The 17652-nt window shown below is 40.5% G+C and overlaps 1 protein-coding gene across 1 annotated transcript in view; it reads right to left on the bottom strand.

The window, feature by feature from the left end:
• LOC142741794 (uncharacterized) overlaps positions 1-17652 on the bottom strand; it is a 659023-nt gene that overhangs the window by 544987 nt on the left and 96384 nt on the right. Inside the window, exons 23-26 of the mRNA XM_075851126.1 lie at positions 15429-15534; positions 12202-12342; positions 10887-11009; positions 4284-4496 (exon numbers count right to left, since the gene is read on the bottom strand). Of these exons, the coding sequence (XP_075707241.1) occupies positions 4284-4496; positions 10887-11009; positions 12202-12342; positions 15429-15534 (583 nt within the window). The remainder of the gene's footprint in view (positions 1-4283; positions 4497-10886; positions 11010-12201; positions 12343-15428; positions 15535-17652) is intronic.

The raw sequence follows: 17652 nt of genomic DNA, 5'->3' as shown, positions 1-17652 counted from the left end.
GCATAACAAGAAGTTGCTACAGATACTCTACTAGAAACATCACTGCTTCCTACTGTGATCACTCAATAAATTATTCTAAAAATGTTTTATATGCTAACGTTTTATGTCATTTTGTTTTGTTTTAAATGTTATCATTACTAATAACTATGTTTATTGTTGTCTTTGCAGGTTGAACCCTGGCCCTATCTTAATGGAAAAGATGAGATTGGGGAAAATTGAGTTTTTCCCACGGGCATCTCTAGGTGTGGGCCCTTGGGCTACAGAGTCACAGTGAGACCCCATTTTTACTTGGCTTGCCATCAGCCCTGGCATCTGCTCAAGTTTGTTTGGTACTGACATTGTGAACCACTATTGTACACTACATGTGACCGGCACCTTCAAGGAGCCATATTGGTGTGCAATTGTATTGCTGAGCATCCATTACCCTCCCAAGTGGTTGGTGTGCAAGTGGCAATTCATAAGTATGGTGCATCTGTGTTCCCCCACCCCCAATATAACATCAGTAATTTAGATCCCACTTTAAGTAAATATTATTACTATATAGTGCTCAAATAATTAATCAGGCAAATCAAATATTTATTTCTAAATTTGTTGAAGGTCCCAAGTAAGCCAGGGTGTTAGAGAAGCTGGATCTCAACAGATCAGCTGATCACGAGGGTTGCTCTATTCTAAGAAGTGGTTGTCCACTTGGGACAACCCCTTTAACCCATTAGTGACCTATCGGATGCCTGTCCGTTTTACACGGACAGGCATAATACACTGCAATACTCGCATAGTGAAGTCCCCTAGTGGGACTTGTAAAAAAGTAAAAAAATGAAAAGCCCACAAAAAACAAAATAAAGTAAAAAAGTTACACATATTTGGTATCGCCGCGTCCGTAATGACCCCAACTATAAACTTATTACATCATTTAACCCGCACGGTGAACGTCGTAAAAAATAAAATTAAAAAACCATGCAAAAATTGCTGTTTTCTTTGAATCCAGCCTTAAAAAAAATGTGATAAAAAGTGATCAAAAAGTCGCATCTACTCCAAAATGGTACCGATAAAAGCTACAAGTCGTCCCGCAAAAAAAGAGCCCTCAATGTATCGGCGAAAAAATAAAAAGATATGGCTCTTCAAATATGGAGACGCAAAAACAAATAAATTGGAAAAAAAAGTGTTTTCACTTTGTAAAAGTAGTAAAACATTCAAAATCGATACAAATTTGGTATCGTTGCAATCGCAACAACCCACTGAATAAAGTTATTGTGTTATTTATACCACACAATAAACGTCGTTAATTTAGGACACAAAAAAGTGTGGTGAAATTGCTGGTTTTTTTCTATTCCCCCCCAAAAAAGTTAATAAAACGTAATTAATAAATTCTATGTATCCCAAAATGGTGCTATTAAAAATTACAACTTGTCCCGCAAAAAACAAGACCTTATATAGCAATGTCGACGCAAAAATAAAAAACATATAGCTCTTTGAATGAGACGATGGAAAAACGTAAAAAATGGCTTGGTCATTAAGGTCTAAAATAGGCTGGTCATTAAGGGGTTAAGTTGGTCATTCTTGTAAACATGACCAGAATACAAAAACATAACTGTAGCAAATAATGCATTAAATGGGGTCAAGCCATTACACATTAATCATTGCAGACAGAGCTAAATATTTAACACATATCAATGACAATTCTAAATCGTTGTTTTCATCAAATTCAGAATTCTTGGAAAGAATTTGTGTGAAAAGATGAAATATGAGACTTGAAAGATAATTGTAGAGAACAGCAATTACTCTTCCCAAAAGACTTGTGTCCTGTTCCAGTAACTGCTGCATTGCTAAAGTAAAGTACACTGTTCTGTTTTAAATGGTTTTCCGTGACATAAATGTTTCTTGCACATGTTATGTTGGAGACATTTCAATCTTTACAATATATTGGCGTATGTGTATTTAAAAATGTAAATGCAGTTGATTTAATAAAACTGTGACCTCAATGGCAGACAACAAAAATACTTTGGCAAAAAAACACTAGTAGGACCAGCTGCAAACACTGCAGATTTTATTGCAGAAATGTATACGTAGCAGAAACAACTACATTCAGATAAAAGTAACACATTTTCACTCGCAAAAATTTCTGCAACAAAATCTGCAGCATGTGCAGGGGGACGTAAAGAGGCGTTTCATACAACTGTCTAACATTTTAAAGACATAAAAAAATCAAATGCTTTTAGTAGTAGCAACATACTTAGGGTATGTGCACACGTAGTGACCAAAAACGTCTGAAAATACAGAGCTGTTTTCAAGGGAAAACAGACCCTGCTTTTCAGACGTTTTTTGAGCAACTTGCGTTTTTCGCTGCATTTTTCACAGCGTTTTCGCAGCGTTTTTTACGTCCGTTTTTGGAGCTGTTTTCATTGGAGTCTATGAGAAAACAGCTCCAAAAACGTCCAAAGAAGTGTCCTGCACTTCTTTTGACGAGGCTGTATTTTTACGCGTCGTCGTTTGACAGCTGTCAAACGACGACACGTAAATGACAGGTCGTCTGCACAGTACGTCGGCAAACCCATTCAAATGAATGGGCAGATGTTTGCCGACGTATTGTAGCCTTATTTTCAGACGTAAAACGAGGAATAATACGCCTCGTTTACGTCTGAAAATAGGTCGTGTGAACCCAGCCTAAAGGCTCATTTACACAGGCCTATAAATCGGTGTAAATGAGCATTCTTACGAATGTTCATTCCCCATGATTGGGCAGTAATTAGTTCAAAAAGGAGTAAACGCTCGTTGAGCTGATCATCTCGTTTGTGCTGCCTAGAAAATCACCGTTGTTGGTAGCACATTTCCCCATGTAAACAGGGGAGGGGGTGTGCTGCAGACAATGATGAGAACTATGGGTACCGAGCGATTATATTTGTCCCAAAACAGTAAAGCACCGGCCCATGTAAAAGCGCCAGTCCGGCATTGAAACGCGTTACCTCAAGAAATACTTATTATTACCTAACCAATTCTCTTTACCGTCTTAATGATGAAGTAGCGCTCCTTGACTTCCTAAATAAAATATATATTTTTTATTTTTTTCTCTCATACTTAGGTCGGATTCACACGAGCGTGTGCGTTTTGCGCGTGCAAAAAAACGCGGCGTTTTGTACGCGCAAAAGGTACATAACAGCTCCTTGTGTCAGCAGCATATGATGCGTGGCTGCGTGGTTTTCGCGCAGCCGCCATCATTATGACACTCTGTTTGGATGTTTGTAAACAGAAAAGCACGTGGTGCTTTTCTGTTTTCATTCATACTTTTTACTGCTGTTGCGCGAATCACGCGTGTTACACAGAAGTGCTTCCGTGTGCTGCGCGTGATTTTCACGCACCCATTGGCTTCAATGGGTGCGCGATGCATGAGAAACGCACAAATATAGGACATATCGTGAGTTTTACGCAGCGGACCATGCTGCGTAAAAATCACTGTCTGTCTGAATGGCACCATTGACTAACATAGGTCTGTGCGAGGCGCGTGAAAATCACGCGCGTTGCACGGACGTATATCACGTTTGTCTGAAAAAGCCTTAATACAACACTACGTGGTGGAGCCTTGTGGTCCCATTGGCTAGGAAGCAGCAGCAACTTTATCAATTGATCGTCTTCTAAGGGTATGTTCACGTCCAAAAATAGCGCCTCAATAGCGCTGACAAACATCTGCCCATTGAAAGCAATGGGCAGACATTTGTCTGTTCACACGAGGCGTAATTTACGCGCCGCTGTCAAATGACGGCGCGTAAATAGACGCCCGCATCAAAGAAGTGACCTGTGACTTCTTTGGCCGTAATTGGAGCCGTTATTCATTGACTCCAATGAATAGCAGCGCCAATTACGTCCGTAATGGACGCTGCGTTCAAGCGCCTGCACATGCCGTTACGGCTGAAATTACGGGGATGTTTTCAGGCTGAAACATCCCCGTAATTTCAGCCGTTACGGACGCCCTCGTGTGAACATACCCTAACAGTGTTGTGCCTGGATACCGCACAACTTTCCCAGGTGAGGAATTTCTTTCACCGGTATTTCCATTCACCATTGTCTTGAGTATTCTGCATAATGAGGCGCTTCTTTCTTTGATTCATTTCAGATATAAAGTGGCCCATGTAAAAGGAACTGTTATCGAGCGCCAACCAACTTGTTATATCGTCAATTGGCGCTCATTATAGGCAGAAATCTGCTCATTAAAACCAGCCTTTAAATAGACCGACTAAAAGGTAGAACAATTAATACAAGGATTAATTGAGGTTAATATTGTGAGAAATTACCCTAGTGACTATGTCAGCTTCCTGCTGTATCCTGGGACCCAGGCGCTGCTTGGCAAGTGACACCTTGGTTTTCATACTGTTCCAGCGTGCAGGCATTGTCCTATAAAGGACCTCACTCTCTGTTGGAAGAGGCATCTGATGCTTTCCTAAAAGTGTCACTGTTTTCTGCAACACAGTAAACTGCACCTCCATTTCCACTTGATTGGAAGAAACCTTATTTAGTAAAAAAAAAAAAAAAGCAATATATAAGCATTAAGCATAAAAAAAATAAATTCAAACATTATAAGGGCATGGCCACACGTGGCGTAATTCTGCCGACACTGTCCGCAGCAATGCCGCACATAATCTGCATTGCAGATTCTGTTGCGGCTTTGCCTAAAATGTGCAGTAAATTGATGCGGATTAGCCGTTGCGTATTCAGGTGAAGATTACTTCCTGCTGTCTTTTAAAACATTTCATCTCAGTCTGGCTATAGACCTCGAAACACATAAATGTAGGTCCAGCCACAATGAAGAAATATCCTGTTTGTAAAACCAATACGCAACGCAACACACATAACATCTGCGGATTGCAGAATTTTGAAACTCCATTGAAGTCAATGGAGAAATTCCGCAACAAGTCCGCTACACGTCCGCAACAGCCAGTGTATGCTGCGGACACCAAATTCCGCACCGCAGCCTATGGTCCGCAGCTGAGTTTTCTGCCACGTGTGCACGAACCTAACTAAAAAGTTCGAGAGCAATTCCGCCACGTCTGGCCATGCCTTTAGTGTACCATGACACAAAAAATCCTTGTCAACTGGTCTTTGTATTAAATAACTGTTGATTTAATATAGGTTATGTAAAAATTCATAAAACATGTAAATGGCTGCATAGCTAAAAGAAATATAGCTGAAGTCAACCTTTTAGGATCTGAATTCTTGACGCAAAGTAACTATCTCCACACATGTATGCACATATGCATGCCTGAACAATACCTGGTTCCAAGATTTCAGTTGGATAATAATAATAAACACGTTTATAATTGTCTACATTTTTCTTTTTATCCAGACCAACAGATGATGACTTTTAGTTTATTGTAGGAAATAGTTGTGCAGTTATACAAAACAAAACTGGGTTTCCATTGAAACCAATTTACCCACAAAAGAGCAATATGTGCTTCCACAGAAGAAACATGCATAGAAGCAGCTGTCTAGGATAAAACGCACAACAAATAGCAGATCTTGCGATTTTTGTGGCAGAAAAGTTGCGATTCTGGCCCAAAAACCGCAAGTCAGAAAAAAAACAAATCTTATACTTAACCAGATTCTGTGCTTCTTCGTCCGGACTCCTGGGATAACGTTTCATCCCATGTAACCACTGCAGCCAATCACAGACTGCAGTGGTCACATGGGATGAAACGTCATCCCAGGAGGCCACTCTGCAGGACGTGAGAGGGTAAGTATGGGCATTTTTTTTATCACTTCTGTTTTCCGCAGCGGATATTCCAGCCGAAAAACTGCACCACAATTTGGTGTGGTTATTTGGGCGGAATTCCCTGCGGCATTCAGGGCAGATTCACAGTGTACCTTAACGCAGCGTACCCTGTGTGAACTTACCCTAAGGCTAAACTCACACATACAGGTTTTTTTTTTGCACTTTTTGATATAGTTTTTTTTTTTAGCCAAACACAGGAGAATATCCAAAAAAAAGGAAAAGTATAAAGTAAAGTGATATGTCTCCTCTTTTTTTTAAATTCATTCTGCTACAAAAGCTGTGTGATACCAGCCCAATCTGCTCAACTAGAAGAAATAGGAGGTCTATAATGGAAAGATAATACTCAATAAAGTTATGTTTAATTTCAGGCAACAGCTTCCCAGCTATGTTTCTGCAGTGAAAGTGCCTCCTTGCCCTAGAGACAGCAATACATTTTGCTCTCTCTTGGGAAAACAATAGCCCAGAACTCTTATGTATTTATTATTTTTTTTTTGCTTTGTTTAATGTCCTGCATACACATCAGACCAAGAATGTCCCCTTTAGGTTTACGTTTCATGGCGACACATCATATTTTTTGTGAAAGTTGCTTGTTACTTTTTTTCCATAGGGAAACATTGGAGTCACGACGTGAGCTGCATTATTTCCACAATTTTACAGCACCTTGTGAGCTAGGCTTTAGCATTATTTTCTCCCCTTACCATTCAGTGTTTTTTATTTGCTTGTTTTTTCATTCTGTTTTGATTAAGATGTTGCCTTATTGCAAAAGTCAGAGATACAAATATGGTATTTTCCGGGCCAATCGGTGGCATAGCTAGAGGGGGCGGTGCTGCCTCCGCCACTCCCGCCATAACCACAGTTTCGGCCATGCCCGCCATGACCGCAGAGGTCATGATATAATACTCTTCAATCTACCCCGAACCCCGGACGAAGGCAATCGCCGAAACGCGCGTCGGGTTGGGACGTCTAATCCCTGGTTACATCATGTCCACTGGTATGTTGCTTTACCTTTTCTGTCCTGTGTAGCAGTCATAGCTCTATTGTGCTCACTTCTTGCTGGTCATCCTCTGATTTCAAGCACACTTTTTGCATAATTTGGTTCATACTACCTGTGTAACTATGTGTGACTGTTACTGATGTTATATACTTACTTGACAATCACCACAGCTACCGGTACCTGATTTCACTTTTTTGATATTGTGCTGTTGTCATTTGATGTACCTTGCTTGAATCCGTGCTGCTTTTCATTAGATACAGTTTCTTATGTGATCACATGCACGTATTTCCATTACTATAATATATGTATACTGCCTACATGTGGACACAATATCCATACCTGATATTCTTGATTGATTAGACGTCCTTTTTACTGTGTGACTCATCCCCTATTTCCATTTTTATTTGTTTCATGCTTTTATCTCAATAAAGAATTGTTTGTATCTTTCTCTGAATTTGTGCCTTAGTCGATCATATTTGTTGTGGGTTGGTTCTCTATCAATTTTTTGATCGATGCACCAAGTATATCTTGGTTACTATGTAGGATCCAAAAAATATAGTGCATCTAATATGGCTAGCAATGTTGCTTTACAGCTTATTTGGTGATACTCCTTAGCACTACTTTCCTATTGCATCCTATTTGTTGGTATTTTATCGGTTTTGTACTCTTCAATCTAGCAGACCTGGCATATCTGCTAAAGCACGTCTCTGCTGCTGACCTTCAGAAAGGAGCAGAAGAAGCCTGTGTGTGAGGAGAGGGTGAAAAAGGATGGATGGATACAGGAACTATGGGGTTTATATACAGGGTTAAGGTCTGGTATATACAGAGATTATGGGGGATGGCGGTTATATAAAAGGGATTATGGCAGCTATCATCCCTGTATAGACCAGCCATCCCTGTATATGACCCCATCATCCCTGTATATACCAGCCATCATCCCTGTATATAACCCCCATATTCCCTGTATATACCAGTCAGGCTGGTATGTACAGGGATAATAGGAGTTATATACAGGGATGATGACTGGTATATGCAGGGATGATCACTGGTATATACAGTAACAGGAATGATGGCTGGCATATACAGGGATGATGGGGATATTAAACAGGGATGATGGGGGTTATATACAGGGATGATGGCTGGTATATAATGGGATGATGGCTGGTATATCCATGGATGATGGGGGTTATATACTCTTTCATTTACTTTCACAGAGGTCTGCAACACTTTCTAATGCAAACTCCTCTGTCAGAGAAAAGATTAAACTTTAGTAAGAATCGATAATATAACAGCATATACAGCAATCTTGCTCATTCAGAATGATGACCACTATGATTAGGATGCGCCTCTGCACTTGTGAACATGCATTGGGGGGGACCACTGGGTTGGGGCTCACTCAGATGTGTTTCAATCCCCCCTGTGCTAAACCCCTAGCTACGCCTCTTTGAGAATCTGGAGACACCTAAACTTTGACTCAGATCACTAGTCCCTGGAGCTCTTTTTAGGAGGTTTCTCAAATAACACGTACTGTATATATTTAAAGACCCATGATTAACAATACTCATTGTATCCAAGGTTGGCAACTGTGCCGGATCTACTATATGCACAATACTGCTTTGGATCATGTGTACTTTTGTTAATATCATATTTCATTCATCTAAAAGTCATGTTCAAATGTACATGTCAAATAACCCTGACCATGGACCAAATAGATCAGACAGTGCCGTAACGTTTGTGATGCAGAGCACTACTGCTTGATGAACCTAAATCTTGGACTTTAGGTATATTTGCTAGCTACTTATGGGAACTGGCAGCACATCCTTGCATGAGGATTTATCCTCTAATTAATGTGCGCTGAGGGCAAGACTTGATGTATGACTGTTCTAAAGGCCAGACAGTTCTAATTGTAGTCACATCCAGTTATGTTAAACAGATCACATTAGTAGAAACAAAACAGGTCAACAGAAAAGAACTCTAAGCTCCTGCCAACAGAACTGATACCTCATTTGTTTAATTATAACAAAAACAAATATGCTTTACTGAGCAGCTCTGTTCTTATTTTTATTGACACATTCTGGAAGGAATATTAGTTTAATGTACAGAATGTAGGGTGGCAGGAGTCCCATATTTATAATGAAAAAGAGCGTCAAAAGGTATAACAGCATCTAAAATATCAATAACCCTATTCCCACAACTGCAATATATATTGTGGATACATTTTACCAGATATGATTCACAATTAGAGTTAAATTATCTGGAGAGATAGTCCTAATTAGCACAAGTATATGTTTTCCGTATTTTTTCATAATGTGAGTATAATATATAGTGTTGTAAGATCTCTGCTTGTTGTCAGTGAACTGGAACAATCTTTATATCCTGAGGCTGAAGACCTGTACAGGCCTACTTCTTCTCATTGCAGAAGTTTTGTATGCAGTCAGATGCTAAACAATCCTCTGTGACCTAAAGACATTGGCGGTACATATTAATCACATTGCCTAATTTTTTTGCTACTGTGCATCGCATCGTAGTATAGTACAGTCTATTAAAGACATTTATAAATTATTAGCTGACTTTACACAAACGGAGAGTCTGGGCCTCCACTTAGCTTCCACTTCGCTAATGAGGTTTAATGTAGATAAATGTAAAGTTAGGCATCTGGGTATTAATAAACTGCATGCATCATATGTCCTTGGGGGAGCTACACTGGGGGACTCACTTGTTGAGAAGGATCTGGGTGTACTTGTAAATCATAAACTAAATAACAGCATGCAATGTCAATCAGCTGCTTCTAAGGCCAGAAAGATATTGTCGTGTATTAAAAGCGGCATGGACTCACGGGACAGGGATGTAATATTACCACTTTACAAAGCATTCGTGCGGCCTCATCTAGAGTATGTAGTTATATACAGTAAGTAGTCCAGTTCTGGACACGAGTTCATGGAAAAAGGTCCAAAGAAGAGCCACAAAACTGATAATGGGCATGGGGGATCTTAGCGCCTGTTCAAATCAGCGTCGGGCTTCCGTTTGGCTTTCCGTTCATCTGTTTCATCAGAGGAACAGATAAATGGAAAGTATCGTTTCCGTTTGATTACTGTTGATTTAAAAAAAAAATGTTGTTTCAGTTTTCCTCTGTTATGCAAGATTTCCATTTTTTTCACGGAAACAATAGCACAGCACACTACGCTATTGTTTATATGGAAAAAAAAGGAAAGCTAGCAGAACAGATGCAAACTGAGACAAACTGAAACAAAACAAAAAATACCATTGAATTTAATGGTAATCAAACGGAAACTATACTTTCCATTTGTTTTTCCGTTCATCTGTTCCTCTGACGGAACAGATGAACAGAAAGCCAAACTGAAGTTCGATGCTGATGTGAACAGGTCCTTAGTTATAAGGAAAGATTAAAATAATTTTATTTATTTAGTCTTGAGAGGAGATGTCTAAGGGGGGACTAGATTAAGTATGAGTACAAGTAAAAAAATGGCCGGAAAAAAAACTATTGTGGAAATATGTTCCATGTAAAAATCCCCTCAAGAGACAAGGGGGAACTCCCCCCATCTGGAGAAGAAAAAAGTTTAATCTCCTAAGGAGACAAGACTTCTTTAGTTTTTTTAAAAATAAAATGTGTACTAGTGTGTTTTATGCATTTCTAAATACTTTTTATTAAAAATTATTTCTACTTTTTTATATACAGCTGCTTTGTATTCTGTATACAGAGCAGCTATATCATGCGCTGAGACCTCAATCCGTCAGGTGAACGGCACTGATGGGTTCAGTGTCAGCGGGTCCTGCATGTCTCTGACACGCAGGATCCACCTGTTATCGATCACATCTAAGTTATGAGATCAGTAAGTGAAATGCATTAGCCAGTCCAGGCAGTTTGGCTCATGAAGAATTTCCTAGAGTAGATACCATTGTAGCAAACAGTCAGCCCTTGGAAGTATTAGGTCTGTATGAGAATGCTCCTTCTGGATGTAAATGAGAATATTCCCATTCAATGACTAGATAAAATTCCTAAAAATTTGAGAAATTGAAAAAGGGGTCTTCCCACCACAAAGATTTATGGATAGGGTAAAATAGATGAGTAATGGATGAAAAATGAGTAATATATGTGTAAAGAAAAGTACTTACCTCATTAAATAGACGCATCATCTTCATGAAAGATCCGGTATCCCGCTCTAACCCTGTTATACTTTCGATCTGAGGTTCAGTCCTTCTCAAGAAAGAATCTAAGCTTTTTAATGTAGCAGTTGTCTACAATAAAGAAAATGTGGATGTAAGAAAAACACCAAACTATTCTTAAGTATAAATATTGAATGATATGTGATTATCATAAAAATGTGTATTGCTATAAGAGATTAAATATCTTCCATAACTTCTTGGCAATAAGGTTGTACACAGTTACCTAGTTAGTTCATAACATTTTATATTTGATAAATATTATATTTAGGCCTCATGCACACGACGGTAGCCATGTGTACGGGCGTGATTTTCGGGTCGGCCGGCAGCGGAGTGTCACCCGCGAGCCAACCGCAAATCGCGGGCCATGCACATGACCACGGCCATTATTTTCAATGAGCCTGTTTTTCTGCGGTCCAGGCGCCCGGGCCATGTACGGACCGTGAAAACCGTGTGCATGGCCCCATAGGAATGAATGGGGCCGTAATTCTCCCGTGGATTTTTGGGGGAATTGCGGCCGCAAAAGTACGTTCGTGTGCATGGGGCCTAACTTTTTTCCTAAAGTTAAAAAATAAATTCTAGCCAACTACATCTAAATTAAACGTTGCCTGGCTAGTAGATCTCATGGCAGCAAAGGCTACATTAACTGATATGTATGTGCGAACTTGAAATTTATTTGCAGTCCTCATACAAAATGTTCTGTAGTGCTTATGGCAAGATGATCACAGATTTAATATTTGTTAACTACAACATCTGTATTACAATTGACACAACAGACCAGATGAGACCCTGCAATACAATTTGAAAAGGGTAGACATTACACAAGATGTCTCACAACAAATCTTGGCTTACACATAAACTGACAAACCAAAAACTGTTTGTCTGTGACTCCCTTATAACTCACCAACGTAAAGTATGTTTTAATCTTACCCTGGTCCCTTGCATTTAATCATTAACTGTCCAAAATGTACAACCCGTTGCTCTATTTTTTGATAGGCATGTATACAAATATGCAAAACATGCAAGATATTTATTTTCTCAACAATGACATTCAGGGAACTATCATCCTAATAATTCAAGCAGGTAGCTGCAATTTTTTCCTGCTTGGAATATTAGGATGATAGTTAAATGCTCCGTTAATTGTTAGGAAATCTTAAAGTAATGTCCTAATAGACACAGATAGACATACCTGTAAATACATCTGTTTAATCTCTTGTACATACAGAGTAATGTTGCTTCATGAACCAAACCGAAAAAAGCAAGTTACCTGGTCTATGAGGAACTTTGTAAAGGTCCACATCCACTGGAGGGCATAAGCACTGAGAACCTGCTTGATGGCACGAAAATCCACTTGAATCCATCTGCTTTGCTGATTATCTGGAAGCCTCTGAATGATGTCTCTGGCATCCTGATATTAAGGAAATAACATTTTAATATATATATATATATATATATATATATATATATATATATCCACAAAAACATATAAGGGAAATATATTAATAATTGCTAACATATCCTTATCAGAGGGTACACAGAAGACAGGGAGCCTTAACCCTTTCCCGCCACAGCCATTTTCCGGATTTTTACAGCACCATTTATATAATGTAGTGAGAAATATAAAAAATATTTGTGGGGTGGAATAGAAAGAAAACAACGATTCCTCAATCTTTTGGGGGGTTTTGTTTTTACGTCGTTTACGTGCGGTAAAAGCAGCATGTTAACTTTATTCTGCTGGTCTTGATGATTACAACGATACCAAATTTATATAGTTTTTTTTATATTTTACTACTTTTACAAGGAAAAAAATGAATGTTAAAAATAAAATATGAGTTTTGTCGCCACATTTTGAGAGTCGCAACTTTTTTATTTTTCTGTCGATTGAGCGGTATGAGGGCTTATATTTTGTGGGGCGAGATGTAGATTCTATTGGTACCATTTTTGGGGTACACGAGACTTTTGATAACTTTTTATTCCATTTTATGTGGGAGTTGAAGTGACCAAAAAAACTGCGAATCTGGCGGTTTTAATTTTTTACGGCGTTCACCATGCGGACTAAATCATGGTATAATGTAATAGTTCAGACTTTTACAGATGCGTCAATACCAGTTATGTTCATTTTTTATTTTACAGTTTTTTTACTTGTCCCCCTAGGGGACTTGAACCAGCGATTGTTGGATTGCTTGCATGATATACTGCAATACTAATGCATTGCAGTATATAGTGATACTGACACTCTCCTATGATGCCCTGCAAGAAGCAGGGCTTCATAGCAGTACAAAGATGGCAGACTCGGGATCTTTCATCAGGCCCTCAGGCTGCCATGCCAACCAATGGCACCCCGCGAATGCGTCACGGGGGAGGGTGTTGCAACGTTACAGGGGGCTGCCTCCTGTTTCTAGTCATTTAAATCCTGTGGTCGCTATTGACCGTGGCATTTAACGGGTTAAACTAGCGGGATCGCAATTGCGCGGGATTGCGATAGAGCGGGATCCTGCTCGTTACCCTGAAGTGTCAGCTGTAACACACAGCTGACACGCTCATTCTATGGAGCGGGCTCAGCCCGTGAGCCCGCTCCATACTCCCCCACCCACCGTGCATCTTAAATATACGGCGGATGTTGGGGAGAAGTTAAGGCCCCATGGTTGGGTGAACAAGCATTCATGCGAACGTTCGTTTCCGATTATTGCCCTGTGTAAACAGGGCAAAGATTAGCCGATGAACGGGGAAACACTCATTCATCGGCCGATATAATTTTTTATGCAACAATACATATTATCATTGTCGGCAGTATATCTCCCTGAGATGATGCAAACGCATGGGGACGAGCGATCATAGCAACGAACGTTTATTCCCTTACTAAACAATCATTGCTCCATTTAAAGCAGGGGTCTCAAACTCGGCCGGGTAAGTGGGCCACATATAGAGAAAATGGGAAGTTGACGGGCCGCATTACTTTCAAATTTGATACAACACAAAATTATTGATAATCAATTAGTTATTTGAACTACTATAATAATACTACATTACTATAACAATACCGCTAGGTTTAAAATTTGAGAGAATTCTCCACGTGCTTATTTCAACAATCCAGTTTTCCAGTTTGTGACGCTAAATGCAGTCCGGCAGCTCAGTTGGCAGTCACACATGTCAAGATTTGGCAGCCCCTTTTTAGATAGTGCCACAGAGTTCTCTGTAGATATTGCCACAGAGTCTTCTGTAGATAATGCCACAGTGTCCTCTGTAGATAATGCAACACACCCCTAGATAATGCCACAGTGTCCTCTGTAGATACTGCCACACACCCACTTGTAGATGCTGCCACAGTACCCTCTGCAGATAATGGCACACACACCCCAAGTAGATAGCTCCATTGGGGATCCCTCTAGGAGTAGAATCCCCAGCCAGAGCATTGCTGACGCTTTGGCTGGGGATTCCTCTGCTGTTGTAGCCCCTGACGTCACTGTCCATACACAGGGATGTCAGGGGATCCTCCTGGACTGGAATATGATGTTAGGGGCAACCCCAGAGGCAGTGTCCCGGAGCAGAGCACTAGTATAAACTCTGCTCCGGAACTCTGGGGAAGCCACTGACATCAGTGTCCATATATGTACAGTGATGTCAGGGGCTTTCCCAGAGCTGGAGTCCCGGAGCAGAGCCGCTTCTAGCACTCTGCCTGGGATTCCAGCTCTGCTCCTGACATCACTGTCCATATATGGACTTGGATGTCAGGGGCAACCCCAGTGCTGGAGTCTCGGTCAGAGCTCTAGTAGGCTCTTTCTGGGACTCCAGCTGTTCTCCTGACATCACTGGGACTCCTGCTCTGGGTAAGCCCCTGACATCACAGCGATGTCAGAGGCTTCCCCAGAGTCCCGGAGCAGAGCCTATACTAGCGCTCTGCCCGGGACTCCAGCTCTGGGGAAGCCCCAGACATCGCTGTTCATATGTGGACAGCGATGTCAGGGGATTCCACAGAGTGCCGGAGCAGAGCCTATACTAGCGCTCTGCACGGGACTTCGACTCTGGGGAAGCCCCAGACATCATTGTCCATATGTGGACAGCGATGTCAGGGGTTTCCATAGAGTCCCGGAGCAGAGCCTATACTAGCGCTCTGCCCAGGACTCCGCTCTGGGGAAGACCCTGACAACACAGTCCCGGAGCAGAGCCTGTACTAGCGGCTCTGTGTCCCGCGGGCCGCAGATGACAGCCCCAGGGGCCGCGTGCTTGAGACCCCTGATTTAAAGGGAGCAACGAGCGCCATTCGACAAGCTGTATTGTCGATTGGCGTTCTTTTTAAAAGTGGTATACACGGGAGTTATCGGCTGGTGTAAAACCACCTTTAGTAAATGAACAATGGGGCACTCTCCTAGAGACGGTTTGTGCCCTGTCGATAAATTGGAATTGTGGTAGGGAAGGAGAGGGTTGAAGCTTAAACACTCTCCCCTCTCCCCCAGTGAATTCCAGACATTTAATGAAAATGAGATAATTACAAACCTTATGCACGGAGATTTCAGAGTCAAAGTCTTCTAGCAATGGTCCATCAGTCACTGCTGTAACTGTAGGCAAAATAAATGCTCTTTCTGCTACTATCATTGGACTGCTGTGGGATTGCATAACATATGAATGAATCAGAACTTTTATTAATGTGAAACATTAATAAGAAATATTTGCTTTAATAAATTATCTATAACAAATTGCAAATAAAAAACAAACTATGATACTTACATTGAGCAAAAAAATAGACATGTTCCATAATGAATGGTTATTTTACTTATATTGATCAAATCTCTGGTCCGAACTGCAATAGGGCGGTACTGTTTCTGGCACTGTTTGAAGAGAACTGTGGTGGCACTGTTATGGGTCACTGTACTCGCCAGTGTAATACATATGCCAGCGGGTGCAGACTTTTGAAGTAGAGGGCAATTCATGCAATTCAATAAGTAATTTAAATAAAAATTAGAATCTATTTTTAAAGCTCTGGTTTTATTTATTGTTTTAATTATTTATTTATTTATTTATTTTACCAGTCTTTTGACTACAGCCTTTTAATCCCTTAATGACCGGGCCTGAAAAGACCTTAATGACCAGCTAAATTTTTCTGTTTTTGCCTCCACGCCTTTCAGCAGGCATAACTTTTTTATTTTTTCATTGACGTGGCTGTATGAGGCCTTGTTTTATGCAAGAGAAATAGTATCTTTTTTCCACACAGTTTGGGGGTAAAAAAAATTTTTTTACGGCGTGAATATATGAAAAAGCGATACTCGCCATTGTTTTTCTTGTTTCTTTTTTTTCCCGTTCATGTTTCACGCTAAATAACCTGTTAAATTAATTTGTCAGGTTATTACGGTCGTCTAGATACCTAATATGTGTCGATTTTTGTGTTTTTTTGTATTTTGGGGGCAATAAAACATATTTTATGCAAAATAATTACTTTTTTTGGGACTTTTTTTATTACTTTTATTTTTAATCCCATTAAGGGATAACTTTATTTATAACTTTGTTTTTTACTTATAATGTATTAGCATACTCCTGTATGCTAATACATTATATTGTATCACTATGACACAGGCTGCTGTTAGGACAACACATAGTGTGCCCGAACAGTAGGCAAACGGAATAGACAGCCCTGGGGTCCTTTGAAGGTCCCCAGGGCAGACTGCAGAGGGATTCCCCGGTGTTTGATCGCATCACTGTAATCCCGGTGATTCGATCAAAGAAGGGAATTCTTTTTGACAATGTCGCGGTTGCGGCGATCAAAGGATTAAACAGCTGAGGTCCGAATGTTTTCCGACCCCAGCTATGTTCAGGAGGCTGCTCTGAGATGAGGAGCTGTTAGTCACAGCTCCTGCTTAGAGGATGAACGCTCACACGAGCGCACATCAGCCTCATCTACAGCGATGCCAAAAGACATCTTTGTAAACTGGGGACCTGCACCGCCTGACGTCAAAAGACGGTGGGTGGTCGGGAAGGAGTTAAATAAGAAAAAAAGTAACTTTTTGACCCAATACTGAAGTCAGGTCTGTTATTATTTCACGGATATACAAACCTCGTCTGATCTATACAATCAATACATCAGCACGACCTCTGATACATCAGGACTACTGGAGGACTATTTACAAACCACAGACGGGGAAGAGGATCCCTGATCCAACAACCGAAGATTAAATTTTACCTAATGTGAGTACAACATTTCTACACTGCACCTTTACAACCTATATAATACAAAATGGCGCGGGCTCTTTTTGCTTAATATTTTTAAAGCCACCTGTATCCCTCATGACTGTACATACTTGACTAAGCATACTTAAAGGGGTTGTTCTAGAATTAAAGAAAAAAAAGAAAGAAAATCAGACATAATATAGTGCATGACAATCTCCTTTTAACAAAGCTAGAACCAGTCCAGTATCTTCTATGGACATCTCCCCATTCATCGCCCTGCTAGATTTTCTTCAGACTGGCAGCTCAGGAGGCATGCCCTTTCTGCTGCAGCTCCTCCCCCTCCCTGTCATAGATTGTATAGGCAGATCGTTCTGTTTCACTGTCTGCCTCCTCTCTAGGAGAAGCTTCACAATTGCCCCCATTACATGCCTTTTATAGAGGGCAAGTCCAATCCTATATAACTCAAGAAGAGGGAGAGCCTGAAGCTTACCCACATACCCACAGTGACGGGATGAGCATGAGAGGGGAGATCTCAACGCTGTAAGTAACAAGTGCTGTA

This window comes from Rhinoderma darwinii, chromosome 2 (genome assembly GCF_050947455.1).
Source record: "Rhinoderma darwinii isolate aRhiDar2 chromosome 2, aRhiDar2.hap1, whole genome shotgun sequence".
Classification (NCBI taxonomy): domain Eukaryota; kingdom Metazoa; phylum Chordata; class Amphibia; order Anura; family Rhinodermatidae; genus Rhinoderma; species Rhinoderma darwinii.
This window is presented reverse-complemented; position numbering and strand designations above follow the sequence as displayed.